Source organism: Astatotilapia calliptera, chromosome 7 (assembly GCF_964374335.1).
Source record: "Astatotilapia calliptera chromosome 7, fAstCal68.1, whole genome shotgun sequence".
NCBI lineage: Eukaryota > Metazoa > Chordata > Actinopteri > Cichliformes > Cichlidae > Astatotilapia > Astatotilapia calliptera.
In genome coordinates, this window is record NC_137428.1 from 68,661,043 (window position 1) to 68,687,733 (window position 26,691).

Below are 26,691 nucleotides of genomic sequence, written 5' to 3' on the forward strand. Positions count from 1 at the left end.
GAGACAGAGGTTAATAACAGATATGATTCAATGCAGAGAGGTCTGTTAATACATAGTGAGTGAGAAAGGTGACTGGAAAGGAAAAACTCAATGCATCATGGGAATCCCCGGCAGCCTACGTCTATTGCAGCATAACTAAGGGAGGATTCAGGGTCACCTGAGGGAAGCCAATGCAGGATCTGGAGAAGCCTATTGCTGGTCTAGAGGGGGTAAAGTTTAATATCTTTTCTAATATTTTAAATATATAAAACAATTCTAAAAATTTTTTAATATATGCATTCATTGATGTACACACTGATAGGTTTGTCTGAGATTCCTGCATCTTTAATTGTTTCCTGGTGTTAGTTTTTGTTTTCCGTTCTATCTAAAAATAAAATATTAGATGGGATTAGATAAAACTTTATTAATCCCTCCGGTGGGTTCCTCCGGGAAATTCGGTAAGCTGCATACAGGTTAATAAGGGAAATGACTGTTTTTAGTCTAGATATAATGATACTCACTTGTTGAATAAATATCTTAAAAGATGAATGAAAATAAAGTTGAATATGCCAAAGGTTTTTTTTTCGTGGTAGTTATTTCACTCGGCTGTTTGTCTGCCCGAGCTGATGAGCTGAGCTCCTCACAGAACAGAGGGGGCTTGGCTCTGTGACCTGATGGTCAGTTATTTATCAAAAAAATCTAACTTAAAAGAATAAAAATGCTCTGCAGAGCTGCTGTGAGGTGATTTTAGTCCAAACAAGGTCACTCGTTTGGACTAAATCTTTACGACGACGATAACTTTTTAAAATCAACTGTAAATCAATGTTACAGTGTCTCATAATTGCACTGAATCTGAATTTCATACCCTATTTTTATAAAACATGCCACTTTATCTCCCCCAGCTGGCTGAACACTATGGTAACATCTACAGCCTTTTTATTGGTCCCAGGCCTGCGGTTGTTATCATTGGGCCTTAAAGGAGGCCCTGATCCACAAAGCTGCTGACTTCTCTGGCAGACCACAACACCTAATGTACAATCATGCTGCACAAGTGAAAGGTACGATAGCTTTCTGTGACTTTCTGTCTCTTTATGCAGCCCCCGCAGACATGTTTCATCTCGTCTCAATTTTTACACCAGATCCTCTTCCTGATACAGCTCCCAAGGGATTTGTGTCTCTTCCAATCAATCAATCAATCAATCAATCAATCAATCAATCAATCAATCAATCAATCAATCAATCAATCAATCAAAGCTTTATTCGCCACATGCAGGTTGCCCTGCAGTGAAATGGGACCCCACCCTCCCGACCTTACACACACAATACAGACATCACATGGGGATACAGGTCGGAGATCGGTAGCGTTACAGAAAAAACACTGAAATGTACACTACAATGGGAAAGTACAAGAGGAAAAAAAGAGAGCTCTACTCATGCTGTGCTTCCATGGTAGGACAGCATGAGAACAGGAAACAAAAAAACTCCTCTGCACAAAAAAGCACATAAATGTCCACAGCACAACTTTGTGAAAGACATGACAAGTCACAGGATTGGGTGGGGGGTGAGGAGTAATCCGAAGCGAACACAGCAGCCGCCCTGCACAGCGCTACCATTCCAGCGCGGCGCACAGACCCGCCGTGTTCCCCCGCAGGAAACAAGCATCGAAGGCGTTTGGAAAGGGATGGGGATGAGTGTGTGCTTATCAGTGTAAGTGTATGTGTGTGTGTGTGTGTGTCCAGAGTTCAGCTGAGACAGTGTCCTTCGCCCTGCCAGGCTAAGTAAACAGTCTGCCAGCCAACCCAGGTGGTCTTGCATGGAATGGGGGGAGCAGTCTAAACACAGTCGTTATCAGGGTGTTGTTGTTCAGCTCCAGCCTTGAGGCCGCAGCTGGCGCCGAAGGGGTCTCCGCATGAAGTGATGATGGTTTTTACTTTAGTGCGAACAACTCATATGAATTTCAAAGCTGTTCTACAGTCCGACACTGGTCTCTCAATCTCCCGTTGGAGAGCCGCGAGCTTCCTATGATGTTATCAAACTTACGTTCCGTGATGTTGTCGTTCTTTTTGCTCAAAGAGCCGATTCTGAGAACTCACGACCGCAGTGCACTTCCCCAAGATGTGATCGAATTTGCGCTCAAAGGTGTTATTCGAGCGAGCCCCTCCAGATGTAATCCAGTTTTTCACTCAGAGATCTTATTCTGAGTATTCACAGCAGCCGTAGCCTCTCCAAGATCTTCTCCGTGCTGCACTCAATGAGCCCATTTTGAGAAACTCACGCCTTGTCCCATCGTTCCAATCCCAGCGGGCAGCCTTGTGGGGGTTTGAACAGCCGGTTCCGCTTCCTTAATTCTTCGATAAGTCAGGGCCAAGCCAGCTCCGATCAGCCAGAACCCTGTTACCATGGTTCCGAATAGGTAGATATCTTCAGCAGTCAGGCTCACCCGAGCCCAGACTTCTCGTTAAGAAAGGGGTGTCAATTGCATTCAGAGACCAGTTGATCAAATCCACAATTCCTCTTTTAGGTTTTAGAGAACAGACTGTGAGAGAGTGTCCAGGGAAAAGTACACGAGACACGACAAGGACACAAGAGGCTAAGCAGCGAAGATAAGGGGAAGAGGAGAGGAGAAAAGTGCGACCGCCTTCGCCGTGAGCCAAACGAAGTTTGGAACTGAACTGCATAACTTTTGCTTGTGAGGTGAATGTGTAAACCACTAAACTATGAAAATGTAACTGCTGTGGTCCTCCGTTTGTTATTTTAATGGTAAAGGAGTAAGAGCACAATGACAGCCTCGGGTCTCAGAGTTGCATCGGATAACAGTGGCCACTGGAAATGTAATGCAGACGTATTAGTCTGCATGTGGTTGGAGTGCAAGATTAAAATAAATTAAGTGGGAATACTTTCTGTGGTGACATGAATGTGATGTAAATACTGTGAAACAAAGTAAATGCTGAATGTCAAAACTCCTTACACTGGCACCATCTGGTGGTAGCAGTGAGAACAACAGGTGATGTGCTTGTAATTACTGAAACATAATTAAAGGGATAAAAGTTTCCGTTTTTGCATGTAGCTCACCCTCCAGGAGTGGTTTTAGCAGATTACAGTCCCGGTTAGAGCACAGACGCTTCTGCCTGATGACCCTGAGAAACTTTGGTCTGGGGAAACAGTCCATGGAGCAGAGGATTCTCGGAGAAATGCAGCACGCTGTGAAGCTTCTGCAGGAAAGCGTTGGTATGCTTTTCTCCAGCAGTGAGTAACTAATTGTTTTTGTTGCTCTGTTTTTAATGACGTGTGTGACTAAAAACGTCTGTTCACATTGTTTCTCCAGGTAGGACCACAGACCTTCAGCTGCTGTTCCACACTGGAGCCTCAAACATCATCTGCCAAGTTCTGTTTGCTGAGCAACGAGGATGAATTCATCAAGTTTTCTGTTCGTCTTTTTCATGAGACATCCAAATTAATCGCTGGGGCACGGTGAGCTGCTTTCATAGTGACGCCTCTGAATATCATGCTGTCACTAATATTATGCAGAATAAATACAATCTGCAAACAAGGTCACACCATAACAAGACCTTCAGTAAAATTACATTTCATCACTTTTTTCATCTGTACAGACTTCCTGTGGTGCGCACCTTCCCGCTGCCTTTCCCGAAAGCCTTCAAGTATTTCAGGCTGTTTTGGAAAGTTTTGATTTGCAAAACTTTTGTAAATAATCCTTATTTTATGTTTTAATGCAGAGACAATAGCAAAGCTGTCATATGTTTGATGATATACTCCTGTAGAAGTGAAGGAGCTGACAGGTGAAACCTCTTCCTTAGATGAACATGATCAATAATCATGTATAACCACTATATTAAAAATCAAATATTCTCATTCAAACCAGGAAAATGTTCGTATTAAAAATTAAAATTATGTCACTTGAAATTGAAATGTTGAGGTGACCACATGTGACCACATTGAGGCACATTTGAATCAGGCACAAATGACACAAGCACTGAGTGCTAGCTCTCCATATATTTTCAAACATTTCCCCCAAAAGCAAGAAAAAGCCCCAAAATTCTGTTATTTTACTGGACGTAGTATGATGCAACACAGGATCAACAATACAGCACCTGCAGTATTAAGTGTGAGTCAGTTTTATCCATGTGTTTAAAAACATCCATGTCAGCATGACACACGGTGCAGTCATCGAAACAGCTCATCAAAGCTTTTTTCCTGTTAGATCGCCCATGAAAGAGATTTGGAGAAGTTGACAGAGAACAAAAAGAGCAAAGTTCCCGGTAAACCACGTCGTTTATAGATTGCTACCTGGAACCTGGATGAACTGGACAAGGTGTGTGTGTGTGTGTGTGTGTGTGTGTGTGTGTGTGTGTGTGTGTGTGTGTGTGTGTGTGTGTGTGTGTGTGTGTGTGTGTGTGCTGTCTCCTGCTCAAACATTTCAGTGTAAACAACTGATTAAAAAAACACTGACGCACTCGTTTCCTCTCGTCTGTTCATCAAGAGAGGAAACGACGGCTCGTTGTTTTCTGAAGACCAGCTTTCACTGCGCACCGTCACTATGCTGGAACTGACCCACCTGCAAACACCATGCTTGTTGCAATCCTCTACCTGATGAATTAGCGCGAGGTGCAGGGTATGCTTTTTATACAGTGTCTCGTTTAGCCAAGGATTAGCTGCATGTTTGATGCTTTGTGACCTGCAAAACTAATGACATCTTAATAATAATAAATAATAATAATAATACATTTTATTTAAAAGCGTCTTTCAAAACACCCAAGGACACTGTACAGAACAAACAATACAGCCATAAAAACAGGAAATAAACACAATAATAAAAAAAATGTTTACGGGCATGGAGAAGTTATATAGAGAAGGCTATCTTGAACAGGTGGGCTTTGAAGGTGGACTTAAAAAGAGGGAATGAACTGATGTTTCTGAGGTCGGGGCATAGGGAATTCCAAAGTCGAGGGGCAGAGCGACTAAAAGCCCTGCCTCCCATGGTGAAAGGAAGACGAAAGGAAGGAACAGAAAGAAAAAGAGAAAAGGAGGATCTGAGGCACCGGGATGGGATGGAGATCTGTACCAAATCAGAGAGGTATGGTATGAATAGCCTTATAATAGACTATAAAGGAGTATTTTAAAATTAATGCAAAGTTTAACCGCTAGCCAGTGAAGCTGCTTCAGGATAGGGGTGATGTGGTGGGTAGGGGGAGTCCTAGTGATAATACGGGCAGCAGAGCTCTAATCCTGCAGGGATGATGGAATGTGTGTGAGTTTGGGGTATCACGCTTGGTAAACATGTGTTACCATCCTGCAAGGATTCGCTGTGTACCGGCTGATATGAAAACCAGATTTACAAAATATGTAGACGATAAGGAGAATCAGCACCTCCAAATCCGAGGCCATGGTCCTCAGCTGGAAAGGAGTGGAGTGCCCACTCTGGGTTAGGAATGGGTTCCTACCCGGAGTGGAGGAGTTTAAGTATCTCAGGGTTTTGTTGAGTGCGGGAGAAGGGAGCGGGACGCTGACAGACTGATTGGTGACGTGGACACTGTGCTGGTCCACTGTGGTGAAGAGAGAGCTCAGTGTAAAAGCAAAGTTCTCAATTTACCAGTTAATCTGCGTCCCCACCCTCACCTACAGTTTGAGCTGTGGATGGTGACTGAAAGAACGAGATTGCGGATACAAGCGGTAGAAATGAGCTTCCTCTGAAGGGTTTCTGGCCTCTGCCTTAGAGATGGGGACTCAGGATAGAGCTGCTCCTCCACATCGAAAGGAGCCAGCTGAGGTGGTTCGGGCATCTGACAAGGATGCCCCCTGGGCGCCTCCTGGGTGAGGTGTTCCAGGCATGTCCCACCGGGAGGAGGCCCCGGGGCAGACCCAGGACACGCTGGAGAGATTATATCTCTCGGCTGGCCTGGGAACGCCTTGGTGTTCCCCCGGATAAGCTGGAGAGGGGTGGCTGAGGAAAGGGAGGTCTGGGCTTCTCTGTTTATGCTGCTGCCCCGACGACCCAACCCGGATAAGTGGAAGAAGATCGATGGATGGATGGATGGATGGATGGACGGACACCACCAACATAGCATTTGAATGCAAAGCAAGGAGATCTGCTCATTAACTAACCTCCTTTAATTGGCCTGTAATTAGTATTTTGAGGCCATAACAGACGTCGGTCAGCCAGGACAAACTGACACCAGGTGCAGCTACTAACGTCTTTGGAATTGTGGTTGTATACACAGCTTAAAGATAACTGTGTTTCTCCGAGCATTGTCAGCAGGAAATAGACATAGCTGTGGATGGGAAGGATCAAGCCAGTTTTGAAGATGCTCTGTGTGCAGGTAGATTCAATTTTGTTTATTTATTTATTTAGACAGACTATTAACCCGTCATTGCTTTAAAGTCACCAATAAGACAAACAGGTACAATAAATGTAGCCTGAATATTTACATAGTCTGAAATAATGTATTATAGAAGGATGCTGCTGTTTCTTTGATGTGGTAACAACATAGTGTCATATTTGTCATGCAGGCTGTTATTCACGAGGTCCGGAGGATGGCTAATATTGCTCCCCTCAGCATTTTTCACCGCACTACTAAAGACACTGAGTTAATGGCGTACTCGATAGCCAAGCTAAATATGAAAGAAACAAATAATTTTCTTGAATAAAACATTTGAGAAAATGTTACTGCTGTGCTAAACAGCTGAGAGAAAAGTGAGGGCAGCAGTTATCGTTTTTACAATAACGTATATTTACAGCATTGGAAAATGTATGAAAGCATATGTGAGGTGATGAGGGTCATCTTTGTATTCTTTAGGGAACCATCGTCATCCCCAACCTGTCATCGGTGCTTTTTGAGGAGGGGCAGAAACTTCCTCAGTGTCAGTGGAGGGTTTGTTAGACCAGAAGCCTTCGTGCTTTCTGTGCTGCTGCACAAAAGATGTCAAATGGTCTCTCTGGTTCTTACTAACCACCAGAAGATTACAGGCTACCCTTCATTATCCTTCAGTTTCACAAAATGCTACGTGTGGGTTTTTTGTGAGGTTGTTGGTGTGAAGTTGAAATAAACAATAGCTAATAGTCTTTGAGCATTAACAAATTTATCCTTTACATCCTCAACATGAAAGACAGACATGGTCACTAAGATGTCTTCTATTAGTTTGCACTTTTTGTTTTTTGGAGGTTTTGGAGATAACAGTTACCAAATATAGTCAAGACCTTTGACCTGTGACTGATCAGTTAATGAGTCTGTTCTTTATTCTACAAACTCAGATACAAAACGAAGATAAAACTACCATTTATATGTGGACAGGAGGATGGAGTGCTAAGCTATCCACTGAGGCTAGCAGTCTGGGTAGAAAGCTGCATCCATAAACTGTATGTGTGCAACCCACACACACATAACAACTTCTAAGTTTAGCAGAAAGCTGTTGACTACACTTGTGTCAGCAGTTTCTGACACTTTTGTGTAGGCATCATATTTCTGCCCTGGACATTACTGCTTGGTCAACATTATAGTTTAGAGGTGAATGATTGGCTCCTCCGGGGAGCCGGAGCGTGCTTCCTCATTAGTCAAACGGGAATCTGCTGGTGAACTGCTAATAATTTTTTGTGTACTTTTAAAAATGTGGCCTGATTTTGGAACTTAACGACAGAAGGACTTAATCTCTTGAGATGAAACCCGCAGTGATAGATATCTGACACGAGTCATCATTCGTTTGTGATTCACTCAGATGATTAAAAAGTTGGTCTGTTGCTGTGGTTTTACTGTACAAGAGTTACATGTGTACTTAATAATGACACAAAGATATTTAAGATATGCTCACAAATGAATCAATTCTGTCTTTTCTGGCTGACATAAAGGCACACTGCACGCTGTTCACTTTTACCAGTAGCCTTTTGATGGTAGGACAGCACTGTGTTATTGAAGCTTTTGTGTGGATGCTGTATTGTTTGACTGGGCGGGAGGCCGGGGTGGGGGGCGGGATTGTGCATGTGTGTGTGCTGACATGGACCTTCTGTGATGGCTTTCAGCTGGATGGATGATGTGGTACTGAGGACAGTGAGAGGAGAGTGGAGAGAAAAACAGGCTGAAGGAAGATTTTAAAAACACTCATTAAACAAACGAAGCACGCGGCGAGACGCACGGCTGACTGAGATGGACTCGAAGACACTGAGACAAACTTGGGATTATCAGTAAGGGATCATCAGAAGAGGAGTTTCTCAAACATGGACTAGTCTGGGAGCGTGCACATATATAGACAAACACACACTCACCCTCATACATTCGCACACTCTGTTCCCTCGTGAGAGGCCTTGGAAGCGGACAGGTGCCATTATGCAGGAGTCTCCAGGTGCGGTTGGTGTGGATGGCAGCTACACTAGTAATGTTCCAGCCTTTCTAACTAAGCTGTGGACCCTGGTTGAGGACCCAGACACCAACCACCTTATCTGCTGGAGTGCCGTGAGTCACATCCACATTAATATTAATGGTTACTACTTAATATTAATTTTTAGTACAGTATATATAAGAAGTGAATATGGCATAGGTTGTCTATGAGAGACTGACCAGCTTGTTAAAGCTCTGGGGAAACTGTTGAAGCTGATGTTGCAGCTTTAACAGTACAAAAAATCCTACATGTCTTTATTGTACGGTTGCAAGATCTTTATTTGGTGGTGACTTAGTGGTTTCAGTATCAAGGCTTTGTTATTGGGTTGTTTAGCTTGTTAAGTAGTTGCATTTCTGATATTGATCCTATGTAACAAGTAACTCCATCAGTGGACTAAAGCTTTGAACAGTATCGTAAAGTAAATATTTCTGTTAATCTGAAATAGTAACAAAAATCTATTTGTGTAGTGTGAAGGCATCGAGTATGATCACAAATCCAGCACAGAGGCTCTGCCATGTGTCCTCGAGAACACCGCTGTGCATGTAAAGCTCACTGCTCATCCATGTTTGAGTTATTTTAACAAATGCAAACAAAAGCCGCTAACAAAAGCGTTACCCCCTTCAAAGCGTGTAACGTTTAGTTACAGCAGACCTTCCCAAAGTGTGGGGCGCTGAGCCATTGCAAGGGGGGGGGGGGCGCGGTATGAAAGGGGGGGACGCTTGGACACTGCTAGCACGGGGCGCCCACACAAACGCAAAGCAGGAGATGAAGCATCGCTGAATATGTTTCCAAACCAACTTCATTCTAAGCCAAAGACTAGAAAATATGATGAAGCAAATCTGCCCTTTGGCTTCACCTGCACAGGTGCTGAGGTAGGTCTCCCTGCAGGGTTGGTTTTCCCTGTGTCGGGAGCAGCGCTGGGCTGTTCAGATCACGGACAAACAGGATCCCACATCCTTGATCTTTAGTTCACAAACACTTGTTGTAATGACTAACTGCTCCTGACATGTTGGAGATGTTTGCTCTGTATACAGTAAAGTTACAGCGGGATACAAATAACATCAGGCTGATCCTGCCACAGTTTGTTCCCTCGGTTCAAATCACGGACAAACAGGATCCCACAGCTGTTTATGTTTTTACACCCATTTTGCACAGAGAGGATTTTTGAAAAATGTATTGACAGCAATGTTGAACATTATTACACAGGAAAAAAACAAGTACACGTAAAATAATCACACGGTGACGCCTCTGCCTTTGTAAATGGAGGGACAGTAACTGCGTGTAAACCTGCAGACAGTCAGATTAACAGTATTTTGTCTCTATCTGCCATTCTGCGATTCATCTCCTGTAAACAATAACGTGGCCACAGTGTGACGTGAAAAAGGCGCATACCTTTGACGCTGCGTGACCAACTCCGTATTCCTCGTCCACACGGAAACGCAAAAATTTCGGAATTTCGGTAAAATGTACAAATTTATACCTGCTGGTAAGAAAAAAAAGGACAAAAATGGGCAAAAACTGGGTAAAAGTTCTGTTGTTATTCATTTAATGTTCCCCAATACATGCAGCATCCATATAACGTTGATTTCACCTGGTTTCAAACAGTGATGTTGCATTTTATCACTGACAGACTCTCTGCTTGACCAAAACACCAAATTCCCAAATAGACAAACATTTACTTTCATGTTTACACCGAGTTTGTGCTGCGCTGCGTTACTGGCGTTACTCACTGCTAGTTCTGATTAAAATGTGTTATTATTGGGATCAGTCATCTGTAGACGAACCCCGGCATCGGCCAGTTTTCCAGATGACTCCCTATTGTTAGTATTATTTAATAACTCATAACGTATTATTATTTAAAGTTAACTCAGCTACTTGTAAGAGCTTACCTGGATGTCTGTGAAATCCAGAGATGGAATCAAACGCAGCACGATGGTAACCGCACTCAATGTGTAAACACATTTAAAAAGGCTAAAAGTTAACCTGATCTTCAGTTTCTTCATGTTTTTGGTTGATCTGAGGAAAAGTACATCACAGCGGTGTTTCCTGTCACACTGAGCTGCCGTACGCTAATGTTTGCAACACAAAAACGATTCAGTACAGATTAGTACGCACATGAATGATGTATTTCTCTCAGTGCTGGATTAGCTACGCACAGAGATCCTGAAAAATGATTCTGCATTTCTGTGTTTTCTCTGTTTCAGACTGGGACTAGTTTCCATGTGTTTGACCAGGGTCGCTTTGCTAAGGAGGTTTTGCCCAAATATTTTAAACACAACAACATGGCAAGCTTCGTCCGGCAACTCAACATGTGTGAGTTTCTCCTCTCCTCTCCTCTCCTCTCCTCTCCTCTCCTCTTCATTCTCCATTTATTTATCAGTCCTACTTTTTGCTTATAGATGGTTTTCGTAAGGTGGTAAACATCGAGCAGAGTGGTTTGGTGAAACCTGAGAGAGACGATACAGAGTTCCAACATCTGTACTTCCTCCAGGGACATGAGCACATGCTGGAACACATCAAAAGAAAGGTATGGATGCAGATAGGAGCAATGTCTCTGAAGGAGTTCTTCATTATGCTAAATTGTTTGTTTTCCTTCATAAAAATTATTAAGATCCAGTCCAGATGCTTTTCTTTTCAAGCTCCTTAGACGACGCTTCTATCAAAGCCAATAACAGTGTGGTGCTTTGACCAAAGTCCAAGACCTTGCTATTGGTCCAGTTAGGTGAAGCTGCACGTTTAGAGAGGGGTTTTGCACAAAAAATTTTATTTCTCTCTTACAAAAAGACATCTGAGAAACAGAAATCATTGTTTTCTTTTTATATCAGTCTGTAACAAACCATCTCCCTCAGCTCTGGACATCCAGTGACAACATCATACTTCAAGAGTTCAGGCGCAGCTTTTTTCACTGAACACTGTTCAAATTTTCACATAAAGGAGATTTTAAAACGTGACATGAAAACACAGCATTGGTGTAGTTTGTGGACATGAACTACCATTCGTGTAAAACGCCCGTAGAACTGTAGTATTTCTGTTGTCATAAATTAATTCTATGCCAAAGTTCTTATGATTTATCTTAACATATAATTCAAATCATTCAAAAATGAGAAATGTGATTTTTCCTTTGCATTTGTGGGAAAGTGAGAAAAATGGACCCGATATTGATGCTTGATAATTGCTGGAGTTATTCATCATTTGAGGTGTTTTTACCTGAACACACAACATAATGTTAGTTTGGAAATGAGTTACCCAGAATGCATCATGTTTTCAGGTGTCCATAGTGAAGAGTGAAGAGACTAAAGTTCGTCAGGAGGACCTCAGTAAGCTGCTGTACGAAGTCCAGCTTCTCAGGACACAACAGGACAACATGGAGTGTCAGATGCAGGACATGAAGCAGTGAGTACAGGACGTGTGTGTCTGTGTGTGTCTGTGTGTGTCTGTGTGGGTCTGTGTGTGTCTGTGTGTGTCTGTGTGGGTCTGTGTGTGTCTGTGTGTGTCTGTGTGTGTCTGTGTGGGTCTGTGTGGGTCTGTGTGTGTCTGTGTGGGTCTGTGTGGGTCTGTGTGTCTGTGTGTCTGTGTGTGTCTGTGTGGGTCTGTGTGTGTCTGTGTGTGTCTGTGTGGGTCTGTGTGTCTGTGTGTGTCTGTGTGTGTCTGTGTGTGTCTGTGTGGGTCTGTGTGTGTCTGTGTGGGTCTGTGTGAACTGATATCACAAGTCCCGCCCCTTCTTGATTTTGATTTGTCATTGTCACAGAGGCGACACTGTTTCAAAAGTTCAACAGATTTTTAGGTAAAAGGGATTTTAGTGCAGCAGAAAATAAAAACACTCAACTTCAGACGATTCGCACAAACGTGCTGAAAAAAGTTCCCTTTGACTCAAAGCCTGAAGTTTCAGACACGTTTCAGTCCAGTGTGAACTGGAGCATCAGACGTTCTGCAAAATCACTTTGTTTATTTTACTGTAGGTGCAAAAACTACATTTGTAGATTATTACAGTCATAAACACGTGTAAGCACAGAAACGTTTAATAGTTTATATTTGACTGAAATTTGAATGTGAATTACTGTGATTGTGGAAGAGTGTTGTGCTGTTCTCTGGAAGAATATAAGCACAGTCTTTCATATTAACTAACAATTATTAAAGCGTAGACACCTAAATAAAAACAGTTAGCCCTTTTGGATCGTTGTGATCCTGTTTTTATTTATTTTAACATTTTAACCTCTGAGGGAGCTGAAAAGTATGATGTGTGTGTGGAGCCCAGAAACATGACTGACGCTTGTTGGGCTGCATAAAGTGTCCTTGTTCAGTTTTACACTGGCAGAGAAACGATGCCCTTCCTGACTCTTCTGTCTCCTTGAAAAAATATTTCACATTTTTCTAGTTAAAAACATTTTTTTTATTTGTCCTCTGAACTTGTTTTTGGTAAAATAAATACAGCCATGCTACAGCGATGTCCGCTCGTGGTCATCTGACCCACACACTCACACATTGCTGGCCCATGTTGAAGACAGGGATTGTGTCAGAGCAGCAGCTAACCTGTGTTTTGTTTCTCTTGCTAAGTAGATGACCTCACTTTTTTTCTACACACTATTGTTACTGAACAGAGCTGCTGTGCCTGTTGTGTGGCTGCTTTGTGCTCCGTATTGTTTGTTAATGAGAGAAGAGAATGTTCACCTGCTCACCTGACTAACACACACACACACACACATCGGTAACCACTGGTAATCTTCTCAGAAAGGTGAGCACACGTGAACACAGGTGCGTGCATATGTATGTGAGCAATGGTGTGGACATCCATCACAGAAAGTCAGTGTGTCAGCAGGTGGATGATGAACATCATCGCTGTGTGTTTATGTCGACGTGACGCCATTGCTTCCTTTAGCTACCCTGCACACATTTCCACATTGAGGGAAATTTGGGATTTAACCAACACAACTATTTAAACTTTTCTTCTTTTGCACATCAACAAAACAAAGACAGAATCTTCATTTCCTCAGGGTGGATTGTTTTTAGGCAAATGGAGGAAAAGACAGCTAATAGAGTCATAAATACATTATAGAGATTGCACATGATTAAACTTGTTGAGCATGTTTGGCTGAAAGATTTCTGCTGTGCACTGATGCCTGACAGGTTAAATGAAACACTGCTTGTGCCTGAAGCACGCATGCTCGTGAGATTAACCTGAATGAACCTAAAGTAGTGAAAAAAACCTACATGGAAGAATCGACTGTGCTCTTTTCTTTGCATCACATCGAAACCCAGTTTTTAACTCTGCTTATTAAAAACGTAATTAGTCTATAAACAGGTGGCTATAACAAAACGTTCAGGTCGTACTTGTAATGTTTCGCATTCGTTCTGCTCGTTCCGCCTTTCTGATCTCTGCAGTGTTTCCCCTCCGTTTGCAGGCAGAATGAGGTGCTGTGGCGGGAGGTGGTGTCACTGAGACAGAACCACACGCAGCAACAGAAAGTCATGAACAAGGTCAGTCTATGGGTACTCATGATGCATTTATATGTTTATGTAAAACACAGATACAAAAGTAAGTAATGAAAGTTTTTGCCTTCACGTTTGACTCACGGGGCGGTCGTGGCTCAAGAGTTGGGCGTTCGCCTTGTAATCGGAAGGTTGCTGGTTCGAGCCCCGGCTTGGACAGTCTCGGTCGTTGTGTCTTTGGGCAAGACACTTCACCCGTTGCCTACTGGTGGTGGTCAGAGGGCCCGGTGGCGCCAGTGTCCGGCAGCCTCGCCTCTGTCAGTGCACCCCAGGGTGGCTGTGGCTACAATGTAGCTGCCATCACCAGTGTGTGACTGGATATGTAAAGCGCTTTGGGGTCCTTAGGGACGAGTAAAGTGCTATATAAATACAGGCCATTTACCATTCACGCTTCTGTATTTCACATGTATCTTCCACTCTAAAGGAATAAACACTGAACAAATACTTCAAAGCTATATTTGGGTGATGTTACCGTTTCTTTCTGTTATCGCTGAGCTTCCAACATCTTTGTAACTGATGAAACCTGCCAGAGGTCGGCAGCAGGAGTATAATTTTCCTTCCAGACGTTATTCAAACTACACAGTGGATGTTTGTTCTCTGTGGGTTCGTCGCTGTGGTGGAAAGTAAATGAAGTTCTTTTCACAGCTAAGGTGATTTATGTATAAATTTGTGAGACGTTTGAATGCAGGACCGACGGCACTTGTATCACAGTGTTTTACAGTATTTCTTTTGAACTTTTTGTTTTAGAGTTGAAGGTAAATGTTCTGGCGTCATAAAGCATTGTTTCCTTTGCTTTGATAGAGTGCTGTTTTAACACCGTCAGCTAGCTTACTGGATTGTTACTTGAAGCATCAGCACTTTTGCTGCATGTCTGATTCACAAAAAGATGAATCAGTTTATAAAGTGAAAATGTTCAGACCATCAGACCTGAGAAACACAAAGGTTCATCGTCTGAACATGTGAGCGGGGAGGTTAGGGCTCGTGTCTCTCAGTTTCCTGTTCTGTTTATATCTGAAGGTAAAAATGAGAGTTGGTGATGTTTTCCTGTGTGAGCTGCTGATTCACACATGCTCGTTCTGTCTTTGCCAGCTGATTCAGTTTCTGTTCAGCCAGATGCAGTCCAACACACCCAGCACTGTGGGCCTAAAGAGAAAGCTGTGAGTAGACACACACCTACACACACAGAGCCGTGCACAAACACACACGGGCGCACAGTAGAGCAATCAACAAAAGTGAGACAAACAGGGCCACAGTGGGGCAGAGGGAAGGGCTGGCTCAGCTGACAAACTGAATAATCGAACTCAACAAGCGATGTGAATGGAGACAAGTGCTGAATCAGTCAGTCAGACACAAACACACACACACAGTGAAGGCAGAGCAGGGTGCGCGACCCTGCACGACAGGCTGTGTGTGTAAAATGCTGGTTCAGCTTTGTTACTGAGAGTGAACGAGGCCGACGTGAGAAAGCAACGGCACGCCGCAACACAAAAGTGCCAAAGAAATGTGTATTTCTGGGTCGGGAAGAGTTCAGATGTATGCTTTGCAGAAATGTGTGTCTTTTTTTTCATACACTTCCACAATCTGGGTTTTGTGTCCTAGTTCATCTACTCTCACTGCAAGTTTCCTTGCTCCAAAATTAACCTTTTAAAAAAGCTTCGAGCTCATTTCTGCATGGGTCTTAACATGTGCACAAGTCTAGCATGTTTGCCATCATAGTTACAGTGTTAGCATGTAAACTGAAGCACAGATTCCTTGGATGGTCTGTATCACCACAGACAAGCATACAGTTTGTTGGTTAATCCATTAAAAACATTCCACATACACATCACAGAGGTCCAGTTTAATGATTTAAAACAGTGGAGGTGGGGTCTAGCACACCACTGGCTGCTGCCAGCTGACTTTGCCCTTCAGTGTTGAGATTATTATCCGTGGATATAAAGCACACACACACAACCATGTGTTTGCTGCATGGACTTGTTGGTTAATAAATACAAAACCGAAGGAGCACATGAGCTCTTGAAAGACTGAATCTTGTGACACAGCATTGTTAATTACATGAAGCCGTGTAACAAAGACGGATCGAAAAGAACTGTAGCATTCAGCAGGTTTCAGTGTAAACACCACAGACAAACAGACGTCTGCTCCAGTCACACCAATTAACCATTTGTTAATTAGTACATTGATGATCATTGTGCGTAGCTGATATTACTACTGTTTTATAACTTAGTGAAACAATAACGCTTCCTCCAGGCCTCTGATGTTGGACGATGGCTCTCCCAGCCCTCCTGCCTCCAAGTTCAGCCATAGTCACCAGATGGAAGCCATCCACGAGCCCTTCTACATCCAGTCGGTGAGAACGACACACCTCAAGTCTGGTTTTCAGTTTGTTGAAAGTACCGTGTGGACACATTTTACTGGGAACTATAATTAATAATCTGCTGTGCTGCTGCTGACCTTCCACATTCAGCACAAACAGCGCTGGTAGCAACATGCAGTCAAATCAGCTGTGAGGTAAACAGCTGGCCTTCCTAAGTGCTCGGCTATGTGCGATTCTAAAATGACCTTTAAAACCAACTGATCGAGTACATACACACTTCCCAATACTGATGAATCTAAATGTAGAACCATGACAGCTACTGTGTTAAATCATAATTTATTATACAGATGAGGACAGAATCATTAGCACCTCTGATACTAATAATGAATCATATCATTTTTGCTGGATAATAGATTCTATTCTTTTGTTGTAGGTTTTGGCAACTCGCACCTACATCGCCTGAAATATCACAGCCCATTCTTCTTTGGCTAAGCTCTCAGGCTTCTCCATGTTTGATGGTCTCTTCTTGCATTTACCTCAGTCTGAAGAACTTCAGTGGGATTTAAATCAGTGCATTGTGCAAGCCATTCAATAACATTCACTTTGGCCTTCTGCTGGTAGTTCTTCACTGTGGAGTGCTTGAGGTTTTCTTTCAAAATGTTCTGTTATCTTTCCCGACTCCCCACAGTTGTGTCTCACTGTGGGAATGGTGTCCTTGGGGTTGTCTAAGGAGCTTGGGAAGAAAAGCATCTGGAGATGCTTGAAGATGTTTCACCTCTCATGGTGAAGAGTCCCAGATTTAAGCCCTGTGGGAGTGTTCCCCCAAGAGGGTCATGGACTCCCTATTGATCCTCTACCTAATCCCACGAGCCAAGGTGTGAAAACAGGTGTGGGTCACAATCAGCCAGAGTTTCGGGTGTGTTCATTGTGAAACCTGGCCCCACCTTATCATGTGATTTCCTGAGGTCAGATGGCCCAGGATGTGAGTGGGTGTTAAGGCGTCTGGGAAGGATCTCAAAACTGGATTATAGATGGCAGAGAGTTGGTGTCGTAAACCCCGCCTCTGTTCAAAGATGGTCGCTCACAGTGGACATAGATGCTTCTTTCACTCCTCTTTCAAACCATCTGTCCTCTCTGTCTAAGATGTGAACACTGGCGTCCTCAAAAGAGTGACCTTTGACCTTTAGATGCAGATGGACCACTGAGTCTTGTCCTGTGGAGGTGGCTCTTCAAACAGGAGAGGCCTCTTCAGATATAAGTAGTGTTTCTAGCCAAAGAGCTCCAGTTTTGTCTTATCTGACCAAAGTCTTCTGGCTTGAAGACGTCTCTTCTGAAGAAGTGGAGTTTTGTTCCTGTGCAGGCTTCTCGTGATTATCTTCTTTGAGACTTCAGTTCCCAACTCGGCCAAGTCATTCACCAGTGTCTCGGTCGTTCTTCTGCTGTAAACACATCTCTCACTAGTTTCCTTCTTTGAAATCTTTTGCTTCCTACCTCTGACAGACTGGCTCTTTACTGTCCAGCTTTCTTTGATGAAACTTCTCACTCCAGTTCATGATACTTGGAATGATAACTTTGGATCCATCTCCTATTTTATGAACATCAACAATTATTTTTTTCCATTTTAGACAAGCGTGTTTATAACTGATGCACTTTTTAACCTTTAATAGGAGGGGTTAATCATTTTGTCCTCATCTGTTTGAATACATATCCTAACACTCCAGCGCCATCAATCCAGCTGTTACTGTACGTCACCACTAGGGGGAAGCAATGTGCAGTGACAGATTTAGGGGGCCACCGATGTGCTTCACTGCAGTCCGAGGTCAAACACATGAGTCTGTAAAGGACTGTTACATACAGGCTCTGCTGCAAAGGCAACAATCACAGAAGTGTTGAAGTTGAAAAAAGGTCTAAACGAGTCCAACGAAATTCTGACTTCAACTGTTTTCAGGAACCAAAAGCATTTATGTGGGCTCACAACCAGATATGTTTGAACAGATTCTAGGTTGTGTGTTGTTTTGTTTTTTTAACTAAATACAAGCATCCTGAAAATCTTCAACTTCATTGGTGCTAAATTTATTAGAGCAAACATGCATCACAGTCCTCTCCTCTTTGCCCTCAGCCATCCAGTGATACTGCTTCCTGCTCTGCTAGCGGACTTGCAGGAGGACCGATTATATCCGATGTTACTGATATGTCTCAGGCGAGCATGGCTCTGCAGATGCAGCCTGATGAGACTAGGTAGGAGATCCATGTGTGACTTTCTTGGCTCACTATTAAAAGCTACTTTTAACACACAACGTGTGACTCTGCTTGTAGGGAGAAGTGCATGATGCTGATCAAAGAGGAGCCTGTGAGTCCAGGGGTACGAGGGGGAGGAAAAGGAAGCAGTGTACCGGGAGGAGAGGCTGTAGCGTTGACCTCCCCGTGTGAGGTGTGCTCCTCTGAACCACCTGTCCTTCCTGTTGCAATGGTCCAATCTGTTCTGGAGGGGAGGGGCTCTGTAGGCTCCATGCTGGAGAGGAGGAGCAAGAGACCTGCTCTGGAGAGGTAGGTGCTCACAGGTGGACGAAGTCATGAAAAATGTAATGCAACAGAAAAGTACTGTGAGGTGTATGAATTGTATAACACATCCTCCATGTGTGTGTGCAGAGCTGAGGTTGCAGACACAGTGGAGAATGTGGACATGAGTCTGGAGGAGCTGCAGCATTTGCTTCTTAGGAGCCATCAGCAAAACGCTGTGGAAGCTGGGACCAGTGCTGTCATGGATGTCAGTAGATATTTGCGACATCAGGCTGACCGATGTCAGTTTGATGATTATTAGGGATGGGTATCGTTTAGGTTTTATCTGATACCAGTACCAAACCGGTACTTTTGAAACGGTGCCGGTGCTTAAACGGTGCTCGAACCGGTGCTTAAAGAATCAAGAACACCAACTTTGTCCAAAAACCTCTCATGTTCAGCTGTTTTTTGTAAAAAGATAACAATGTTAGCCTTTTCTGCAGCTATGGGGGATTTATGGCATCACTCTTGGCTGGAAGCAGTGCTTAAACAATGGAAAAAACAAACTTTGTCCAAAGTTTAGCTGTTTTCCACTTTTTCTTTGGTCATTTTAGCCTTTTTGGCCAGGGTGAAGGGAGCATCTGCCATCAAACAAGAAGACAGCCGCATGTAGCTATGATGATGTTTGCTAGTTCACCTTACATGCATTAATGTAATAACGTGGTTAGCCTACTCAACGTAAATTACACACGAACAACATTAAGCTACTCACGCAGAGAAGAACGGCTGCTGCTGCATCATCATCCTCATCATTTCTGCTACACTGGCAGGGCTAGGGGCCAGGACTCTCCTCTTCGGGTTTTTGGGGGATGTTGCTAACTCCGGGTCCGATAACAGGCACCACACCCGCAGTAGATGTGCTCGGTGTGAGGTCTCGCAGCAAGCTATCAAATACGGCGCATTTCTCGGCTTTAAAAAAACGCTATGCGTCGCCAGGTGTTTCATCAGATTTGAGGTGTTACCTCCTTTGACAGTATCACAGTATCAGCTTAAAGCACTTGTTGCTGCTGAGTTTGCATCTTTTGCTGTGAAGTACAGCCAGACTTTGACCGCTTCGCCTTGGACATTTTTAATCTGTAGCTCTAACAGAACGTACGTACCTGGCCCCGCCTACTATCCTCGGAAACGTAAAATGATTGGCTAGAATCCAAAGTGTGTGACATCTCAGTAAAAAAAAAAGAAGAAATAAAGCACCGAAATGTGCTCTGCTTTTCGGTCTGGTTACTACCGTTTATGTCAGAACCGGTGCCATGATACCGGTACCCATCCCTAATGATTATAGACAGCAGCCAGCGGAGTGTATTATTGTATTCATATCATTATGCTGCTTCCCCCCTGTTTCTTCTAGCCTTTCAGTCTAAGTCTGCCTCTGACTGAGTGGAACTTCACAGAGATGGAGCCCAACCTCAAACCAGTAAGTTTAGTCATGTGACTCTCAAAGCTTTAGTCACTGGGAGGTAAACCAGCTCAATAATATTGAAAAGACCCAACAATCCCCTACGAGCAAGCACGTGGCGATGATGGAGAGACTTTCATCTTCTATTTTATTTCCAGTTTCAGTAACATTAAATTCAATGTTCATCTGATTCTTAGACATTTTTCCGCACAGCAACACAAGTGCTTCAGTTTCACTACGATGATGTGCATCAGTGTGAAAACACTGATCAGCTACAAAGTGAATGCTGTAACAGGATCAGTCACATCAGTGCAGTGTGAAAAAGCCCCAGCAGGTGGAGCTTTACTACAGCAGCTCCATACTGCTCTGTGACAGAGACACTTAAGGAAGCAGAATGTGACTCTGATACAAACTCCAGATGTTTTTATACCGTTCACCTTGTGGGAAGCTCTCACTACCAGCAGCTGCAGGAGGACAAAATATTCTTCTTACAGCCTCATATTCACTGGAGTTTAGTGATGTTTTGTATGAGACCTCTCCACCTTTGAGGATCTTTGAGAGTCTTCTGCAGATCTCCTCCTGATTGGTTGATCCCATGGGCTGGCCTATTGATGTGTGTAACCTGCTGATTGGTTCCTGTGAACATTTTAAAAACACTGGTTCCTGCTCAGCCTCCAGTCTGTGATGATGAACTGACTCTGACACCGGAGCTCCCCAGTCTCTTATTTTGTAAAGCATCTCAGCCTTTCCTGTGGTGCCAGCACTCTTGTGTGGGGGTAAAAATGAGTATGTTCAGACCCTGTAGCACAAAGTTTCTCTCCTCTCAAGCCTTGGGGTTCTCATCAATCAGTCACCATGATACTTTGGAATGATCTACAGCAGCAGGGGAAACCTGCTCGTGTGTCTGCTGGAGTTGAAGTAAATAAACATAATTTGTCCATGCACTGCAGACCAACCCAACTCTGGCTAAATGTCTGCTGCCAGCTCAAGCAGTGAAGGTTTTGGGAACACTTTGGAAGGCTGTGCCTTTTCTGGCTTTCTCCTCGGTCACTATTGTTGGAGTTTCTTCAGTCAGATTTTCCCCCACTTTCGTGCCTCAGAGGTGCAGCCCTCTTTCTCGATACATCGTCACCAACATCTGGCTTTTTAAAAACCCACTTTGAGAGATCTGCATTTTTAAAAATTGCCTTGAAGAATGGTCACATGGTAACCTAGTGCCATGAAATGTTGATCTGAAGTCAAAGGAGCTTGCAAAGAAAAGCGTCTGGACTTCTTTAAGTTGCTTGAAGACGTTTCACCTCTCATCCAAGAAGCTTCTTCAGTTCTAAGGTCAAATGGTGGAGAGTCCCAGATATAAACCTAGTGGGAGTTTCCCCCCACAGAGGGACAAAAGGACCCCCTGATGATCCTCTAATCGCCTGAGCCAAGGTGTGAAACTGGGTGTGGGTCCCAATCAGCCAGAGTTTCAGGTGTGTTCATTGTGAAACCTGGCCCCACCTTATCATGTGAATTCCTGAGGTCAGATGGCCCAGGATGTGAGTGGGCGTTAAGGCGTCTGGGAAGGGATCTCAAAACTGGATTATAGATGGCAGAGAGTTGGTGTCGTAAACCCCGCCTCTGTTCAAAGATGGTCGCTCACAGTGGACATAGATGCTTCTTTCACTCCTCTTTCAAACCATCTCTGTCCAAAATGTGAACATTGGCCAGAAGAAGCTTCTCGAATGAGAGGTGAAACGTCTTCAAGCAACTTAAAGAAGTCCAGACGCTTTTGTTTGCAAGCTCCTTGACTACGATGACCTGGATGACTGAGAACCTTCACAGACATGTTGATCTGAAGTGTTTTTTCAGATCAACCACTGCTAACTGCCTTTTCCTAATTGTTGACCCTGAATGTTCCTGCTATCCTACAAAAACACAAAACCCCAGCACTGCACTCTGTTAAACTGTCTTATAATTACAGTGTTTTCTGATCCTGTGTCACCACATTGTTATATCTGCCATCCTATATTTCACATGTGCAACACGGGTGGCTTCAGATACCCCCCCCCCACAGCCCACTCATGTTGACTGAAGACACAAAGACCAGCTGTGGAGCCCTGCTAGTTCTGTTTAATACAACTGTTACTTTAACTTGTGGTCTGAGTCTTAATTCATTCTTCATCCTGCTTCTGTTCCTCTTCAATTTAGATGAGAACACTTGATTGTTGACATTTTCTCTGTGTGATTGTAGAGTCTTTACCTTACAGTATAAAGTGCATCGAGTTGGTTGTTGTAAATAAAATTGAGCTGAGATTATTCAGTAATTATAAATACATAAAATTCAGAGTTTTGTATGAAGAACACATAAAGTGTGATTTGGTGTATTTTGGATGTTTTAAAGCCACTAAAATTACAACCTTTTATTAAATGTTCAAAGCTCCCTTTAGTGCCACGTTTGTTCATAATCTTTTCTGTTCCCAGCATTTACAGCCTTGGTGTTTATTAGCATGGATATTTCATAACAACATGAATGAGTGAATGATTTATTAGCTCATACTGAGTTTTGTACAGTGCAGTCCTCACATATTTGTTGTGTAAACAAATTGTTTGATATAATATGAAACGTTTCTGTTGGGATTTATTTTAACGTGTGCATGTTTATTTTCACAGTACATGTTCCAGAACCAGGAAGTCGAGGCTTTTCCAGCCGCTGGCTGTGAAGAACAGTGAATTTGTGCCGTGAACAGTCCTTTCTGAGGTGAAAGGTAAAAGTCTCTTGTTTAAGACTAATGTCAATGCAGCTTCATATTGTCAGAGGATCATCAGACTAATCGAACTGTCAAACAAATCCATTTCTTTGTGCACGAATGCAGGACTGTTTTTTACAGTGTTGTCACGTCACGAAGAAATGATTTAATCAGCGTATTTCTCACATCAGCCACAAACCACACGCATGCTGCATCTGACTGAATCGTATTCGTTTAGCTGCTGGAAAGTGTTTTGGTAACTTTTTGTGATTTAAATAGACTTTTTGCCCGTACACAATGAGACACAGCTTCTCATTGTTCGTTCATAGATCCCCCTGGTATTACACTGAAAATAAACATTGTAATGTATTAACAGATATAAAAATCGTGACACAGCTCCTCGCTGCTCGCACACAGCAGACCTGCTCTCTGATTCCTGTTCAGGTTTGCCACCGTGTGGTCAGAATCAGACTTCAGAGGTTCAGAAGTCTTTGGATGACGAGAACATTTTAGCTTCTGTGTATCGACCTCGTAGATCATTAGTTAAGCAACCTGGGACTGAGGGGGCGGCTGAATCCTTGGTTTGGGCTCAGGAGGAGACTCACGTTGCTTTGGGATGTGTCAGGGAGGAAGTTTAAGAATCTGCTGCATCAGATCTGTGGAGGTACCTGCTATGGTGACCTCTTGAAAGTATAAATAGTTGTTGTCACTTTTAAATAAACTGAGTGGCTTTAATGCTTGCATGAATGAAGCCATTATTATAAAGACATCACTTGACCCACATGTCCAAACTCCTGAAAGAGTAGCTGATCGCAGCACAGAAACAGCTTTAGTGAAGGTTACAGCTGATACTCTTAGAGCCTGCTAGACCTCAGGTTGACACCTCAAACCTTTATATTTTATTACAGAGATTAGCATGCTGTAGGCTTTAAATGTACTGCGTGCAGCGGATGAACCAAATCTCTTTAATATGCTCCAATTTTTAATATAAATGGGGAGTCTTCTTCACAAATTAAGGTTAATTATGGGGTTCCAGTGGGCTCTGCGCCGCGGCCGGCCCTGTTTACATTATACATGCTTCCCTCAGGCAGTATCATCAGCATACATTTTCATTGCTGCTCAGATGATACCCAGCCAGAAACAGAGAGCATATTTCTCCCATATTGACTTCCTGTTAAATCTGGAACTGAATTTAAAATCCTTGAATAATCAGATTGGCCCTTATGTCAAAGACTTCGCAGCACCACATCAGCACAGAGCTCCTCGCTCGCAGACCGCTTCTGGTTCGTTTAAAGGAGAACGGGAGGCAGAGCTTTCAGCGTTCAGGCTGCTTTTCTATAAAACTAGACGTTTTTTGTAATGTAAAGGTTTGTAACCTCATCTGCATTATTTTTAATAAGAAAATGAACGTGATGCCACACCGATGACTGAAAACTGTGTGCTCAGTTTCTGATGCTCCTTTCTCCTGTTTGTGTCTGCAGGTCACAGACGCTGCCGTTACGCTTTGTACTCCAGTGGGCACCAGTTTGAGCCCCAGGCCCTGCCAGGCTATTTCCTACAAGTGACTTTGATTTTATTCTTTATACATCCACATGCCTACAACAGAAAAAGGTCTCTGCAGTCGTTTTGATCAAAGCTTTTACTTCCTGGTTTTTTGACTTCATTGGATCTATCAGCTGTCTGATCTGTGGGCGTGAACGATACCCACATGGCGAAAAAAGATGTTAGTGACTATGATTTTCACAGTTAACCAATCACAGAAGAGCATTACGACAGCCTTACATCTAGACTCTGATATTAAGCCGGATGGATGCAGACGGTGCATTCTTGGCTCCTGCACTTTAGTCTTTGTGTGAGAGGGAGTTCCTGCTTGGAGAGGTGACTTTTTCTTCCTATAAAGATTTCACGACAGATGAATATTTTTTATTAGTTTATCCTTATTAAGAATATGATGTATTTGTATCAAAGAACAAACTTTGGCAGATTTTATGTGATTTTCTCAGTCTGTGTAGGAGTGTAGATTTTGAGGTATACTTTAGGCATTTGAAAAAAATCATATCCTTCAGAGAGATAAGCGTGTTCGCGTTTCTATCAGGCTGTGTTAAAATCCATAAAGAAGGCTCTCTGAAATCTATCGCAGTAGAAGGTAACACCCATCTTTGCACAGTCCCAACGTGAAGCCTGGGATTAGGTTATTTCTCTTCTGTCTGATTTAAGTGTTAAGTTTTAATAGACAGATTCTCATTTGACAAAATCTACACTGGACACTACGGCATATTTGCACAATCGGTATATCTAGTCATTTATCTCTAGTTACAACAGTGGGTCATTGATTTCCTGTTTGTAAATAGCCAGCACTGGGTTGCTCAGTAAATGAATGACAGCATTTTTAAACCGTAATCTTTCATCTTGGAGACGAGTGGTCACACAGTGTTGCTGCACTTGTATCTGTGCTCAGTGCTACACATGCATAAAAACCAAAGTCAGGACAGGGGGCTACGCCAAAACCACAAGGAGACGAAGAATTCGTCAGCTGTCCAGGAGCCGGTGTTTACTTTGACTTTGTTTCACTGAATGTACGGTGGGGTGATTACTTGATAATTGAATCTTTTACCTGCTTGAAGGAATGCGTCTTATTTACTCTGGATAACGACAGTTTATTAATGATTATGACGTTGGACATCGAATATTAGTCCTCACCACTGTTTGGAGGCAGTAGATGAACTTGAATTGTGCAATACTGTACAGAACTGTGAGAAACTGCAATGACCATAGGAATGTAGAGAGCAGCAGCTGTAAGTGGTGGACTGGAAAGCACCATAGAAAGATGCACTGCAGAAGGATAATGTTAGCTTGTGAGCCTAAAAGCCCCGCTATTCATACAGAGTCTGACAAAAGCTTCAAATTTTAGTAGTATTAGTGAGGAGGTCAGCTGCAGCGCTGCCTGCAGCAAGGCCACGACCAACATCGTGCTGCATCGTGTAGCCGCGCCTCAGTACCTCGGCGCTCAACCAAAATCACGACTTGTGCAGAAAATCTGCAGCTTTTGCCCACGATGTGAAGCTGACCATCATGGTTTTTCCCCCATATGTATATATATATATATACATATATATGTATGTATATATGTTTTTTTACATACACACACACACTTATACACTTGCAGGCTAACATTTGATAATTTCATTCTCCATGCAGCTTTTGGAAAAGGGACGGAAAGCAAGTTGTGGTGTAAACAAATGAAATTGCACTAAAAATGACAGTTGTATGATATTTGAGAGTACACAGTACATTTTAGACATAGCATTTATTTGTGTTCCTCATAATAAATATGAGTGTAATTACTTTTTTCCAAGGAGTGATGAATACATGCATTCAGCTGCTGTTGTGTTCTTAATTTATTCCGTTTTCCACTTTTAATCATTTGCACTGGAAATGATCAAACTGTGTGTTCAGATGACATTATGCCTGTCGGGATTGCAGACAGATAAATAAGTATTGATGTTCAACGAGTGAAAAGATCTCTGCTGTAACAAAGCCTGGCATCCAAAAGCACCTCTGCACGCTAAATGGACTCTAAGAAATGTGCATAGAAACACACATCACGTATATTAAAGCAGAAAATCCTGTCGACACCGGCTGTCAGTGAAGACAAAGACATGATCTCAGTGCTTAGATGCTTTTGAAAGTGGGCCGCTGAAAATGTGAATTGTTTTAAATGGATTTTTATTTTTAAAGAATAAAGTGTATCGTTACAGGGAGTCAAAGAAACTGAACATGTATTCCACCTGTGTGTGAAATATTTAAATGGAAACTCCAAATAAAAATTCATAACAAACAAA

At 43.0% G+C, this 26,691-nt stretch overlaps 1 protein-coding gene across 6 annotated transcripts; it reads left to right on the top strand.

Moving 5' to 3' along the window:
• On the top strand, window positions 1-26,691 carry hsf4 (heat shock transcription factor 4). Of its 6 annotated transcripts, none has more exons than XM_080303993.1 (20): window positions 1-209; window positions 882-1,037; window positions 2,501-2,673; window positions 3,047-3,207; window positions 3,305-3,450; window positions 3,591-4,309; window positions 4,478-6,314; window positions 8,009-8,438; window positions 10,569-10,677; window positions 10,764-10,891; window positions 11,633-11,757; window positions 13,764-13,839; window positions 14,941-15,008; window positions 16,102-16,201; window positions 18,288-18,406; window positions 18,485-18,715; window positions 18,818-18,935; window positions 20,076-20,141; window positions 22,773-22,867; window positions 24,331-26,691. In XM_080303993.1, the coding sequence occupies exons 8-19, from the start codon at window positions 8,313-8,315 to the stop codon at window positions 22,830-22,832; spliced, it is 1,326 nt and encodes a 441-aa protein (XP_080160119.1). In that variant the 5' UTR covers window positions 1-209; window positions 882-1,037; window positions 2,501-2,673; window positions 3,047-3,207; window positions 3,305-3,450; window positions 3,591-4,309; window positions 4,478-6,314; window positions 8,009-8,312; the 3' UTR covers window positions 22,833-22,867; window positions 24,331-26,691. The 6 variants fall into 6 exon arrangements, with proteins under 6 accessions (XP_080160119.1, XP_080160120.1, XP_080160118.1 ...); XM_080303994.1 differs by having other exon boundaries at window positions 3,591-4,102; window positions 4,199-6,314; XM_080303992.1 differs by having other exon boundaries at window positions 3,591-6,314.

What these genes read in the sequence shown, in the direction of transcription:
- hsf4 (XM_080303992.1), top strand. Translation starts at nt 8,313, where the DNA reads ATGCAGGAGTCTCCAGGTGCGGTTGGTGTGGATGGCAGCTACACTAGT. An exon ending in AACAGAAAGTCATGAACAAG is followed by an intron (nt 13,840 to 14,940) that starts GTCAGTCTATGG and finishes TGTCTTTGCCAG; the next exon opens with CTGATTCAGTTTCTGTTCAG. An exon ending in GGACCAGTGCTGTCATGGAT is followed by an intron (nt 18,936 to 20,075) that starts GTCAGTAGATAT and finishes TGTTTCTTCTAG; the next exon opens with CCTTTCAGTCTAAGTCTGCC.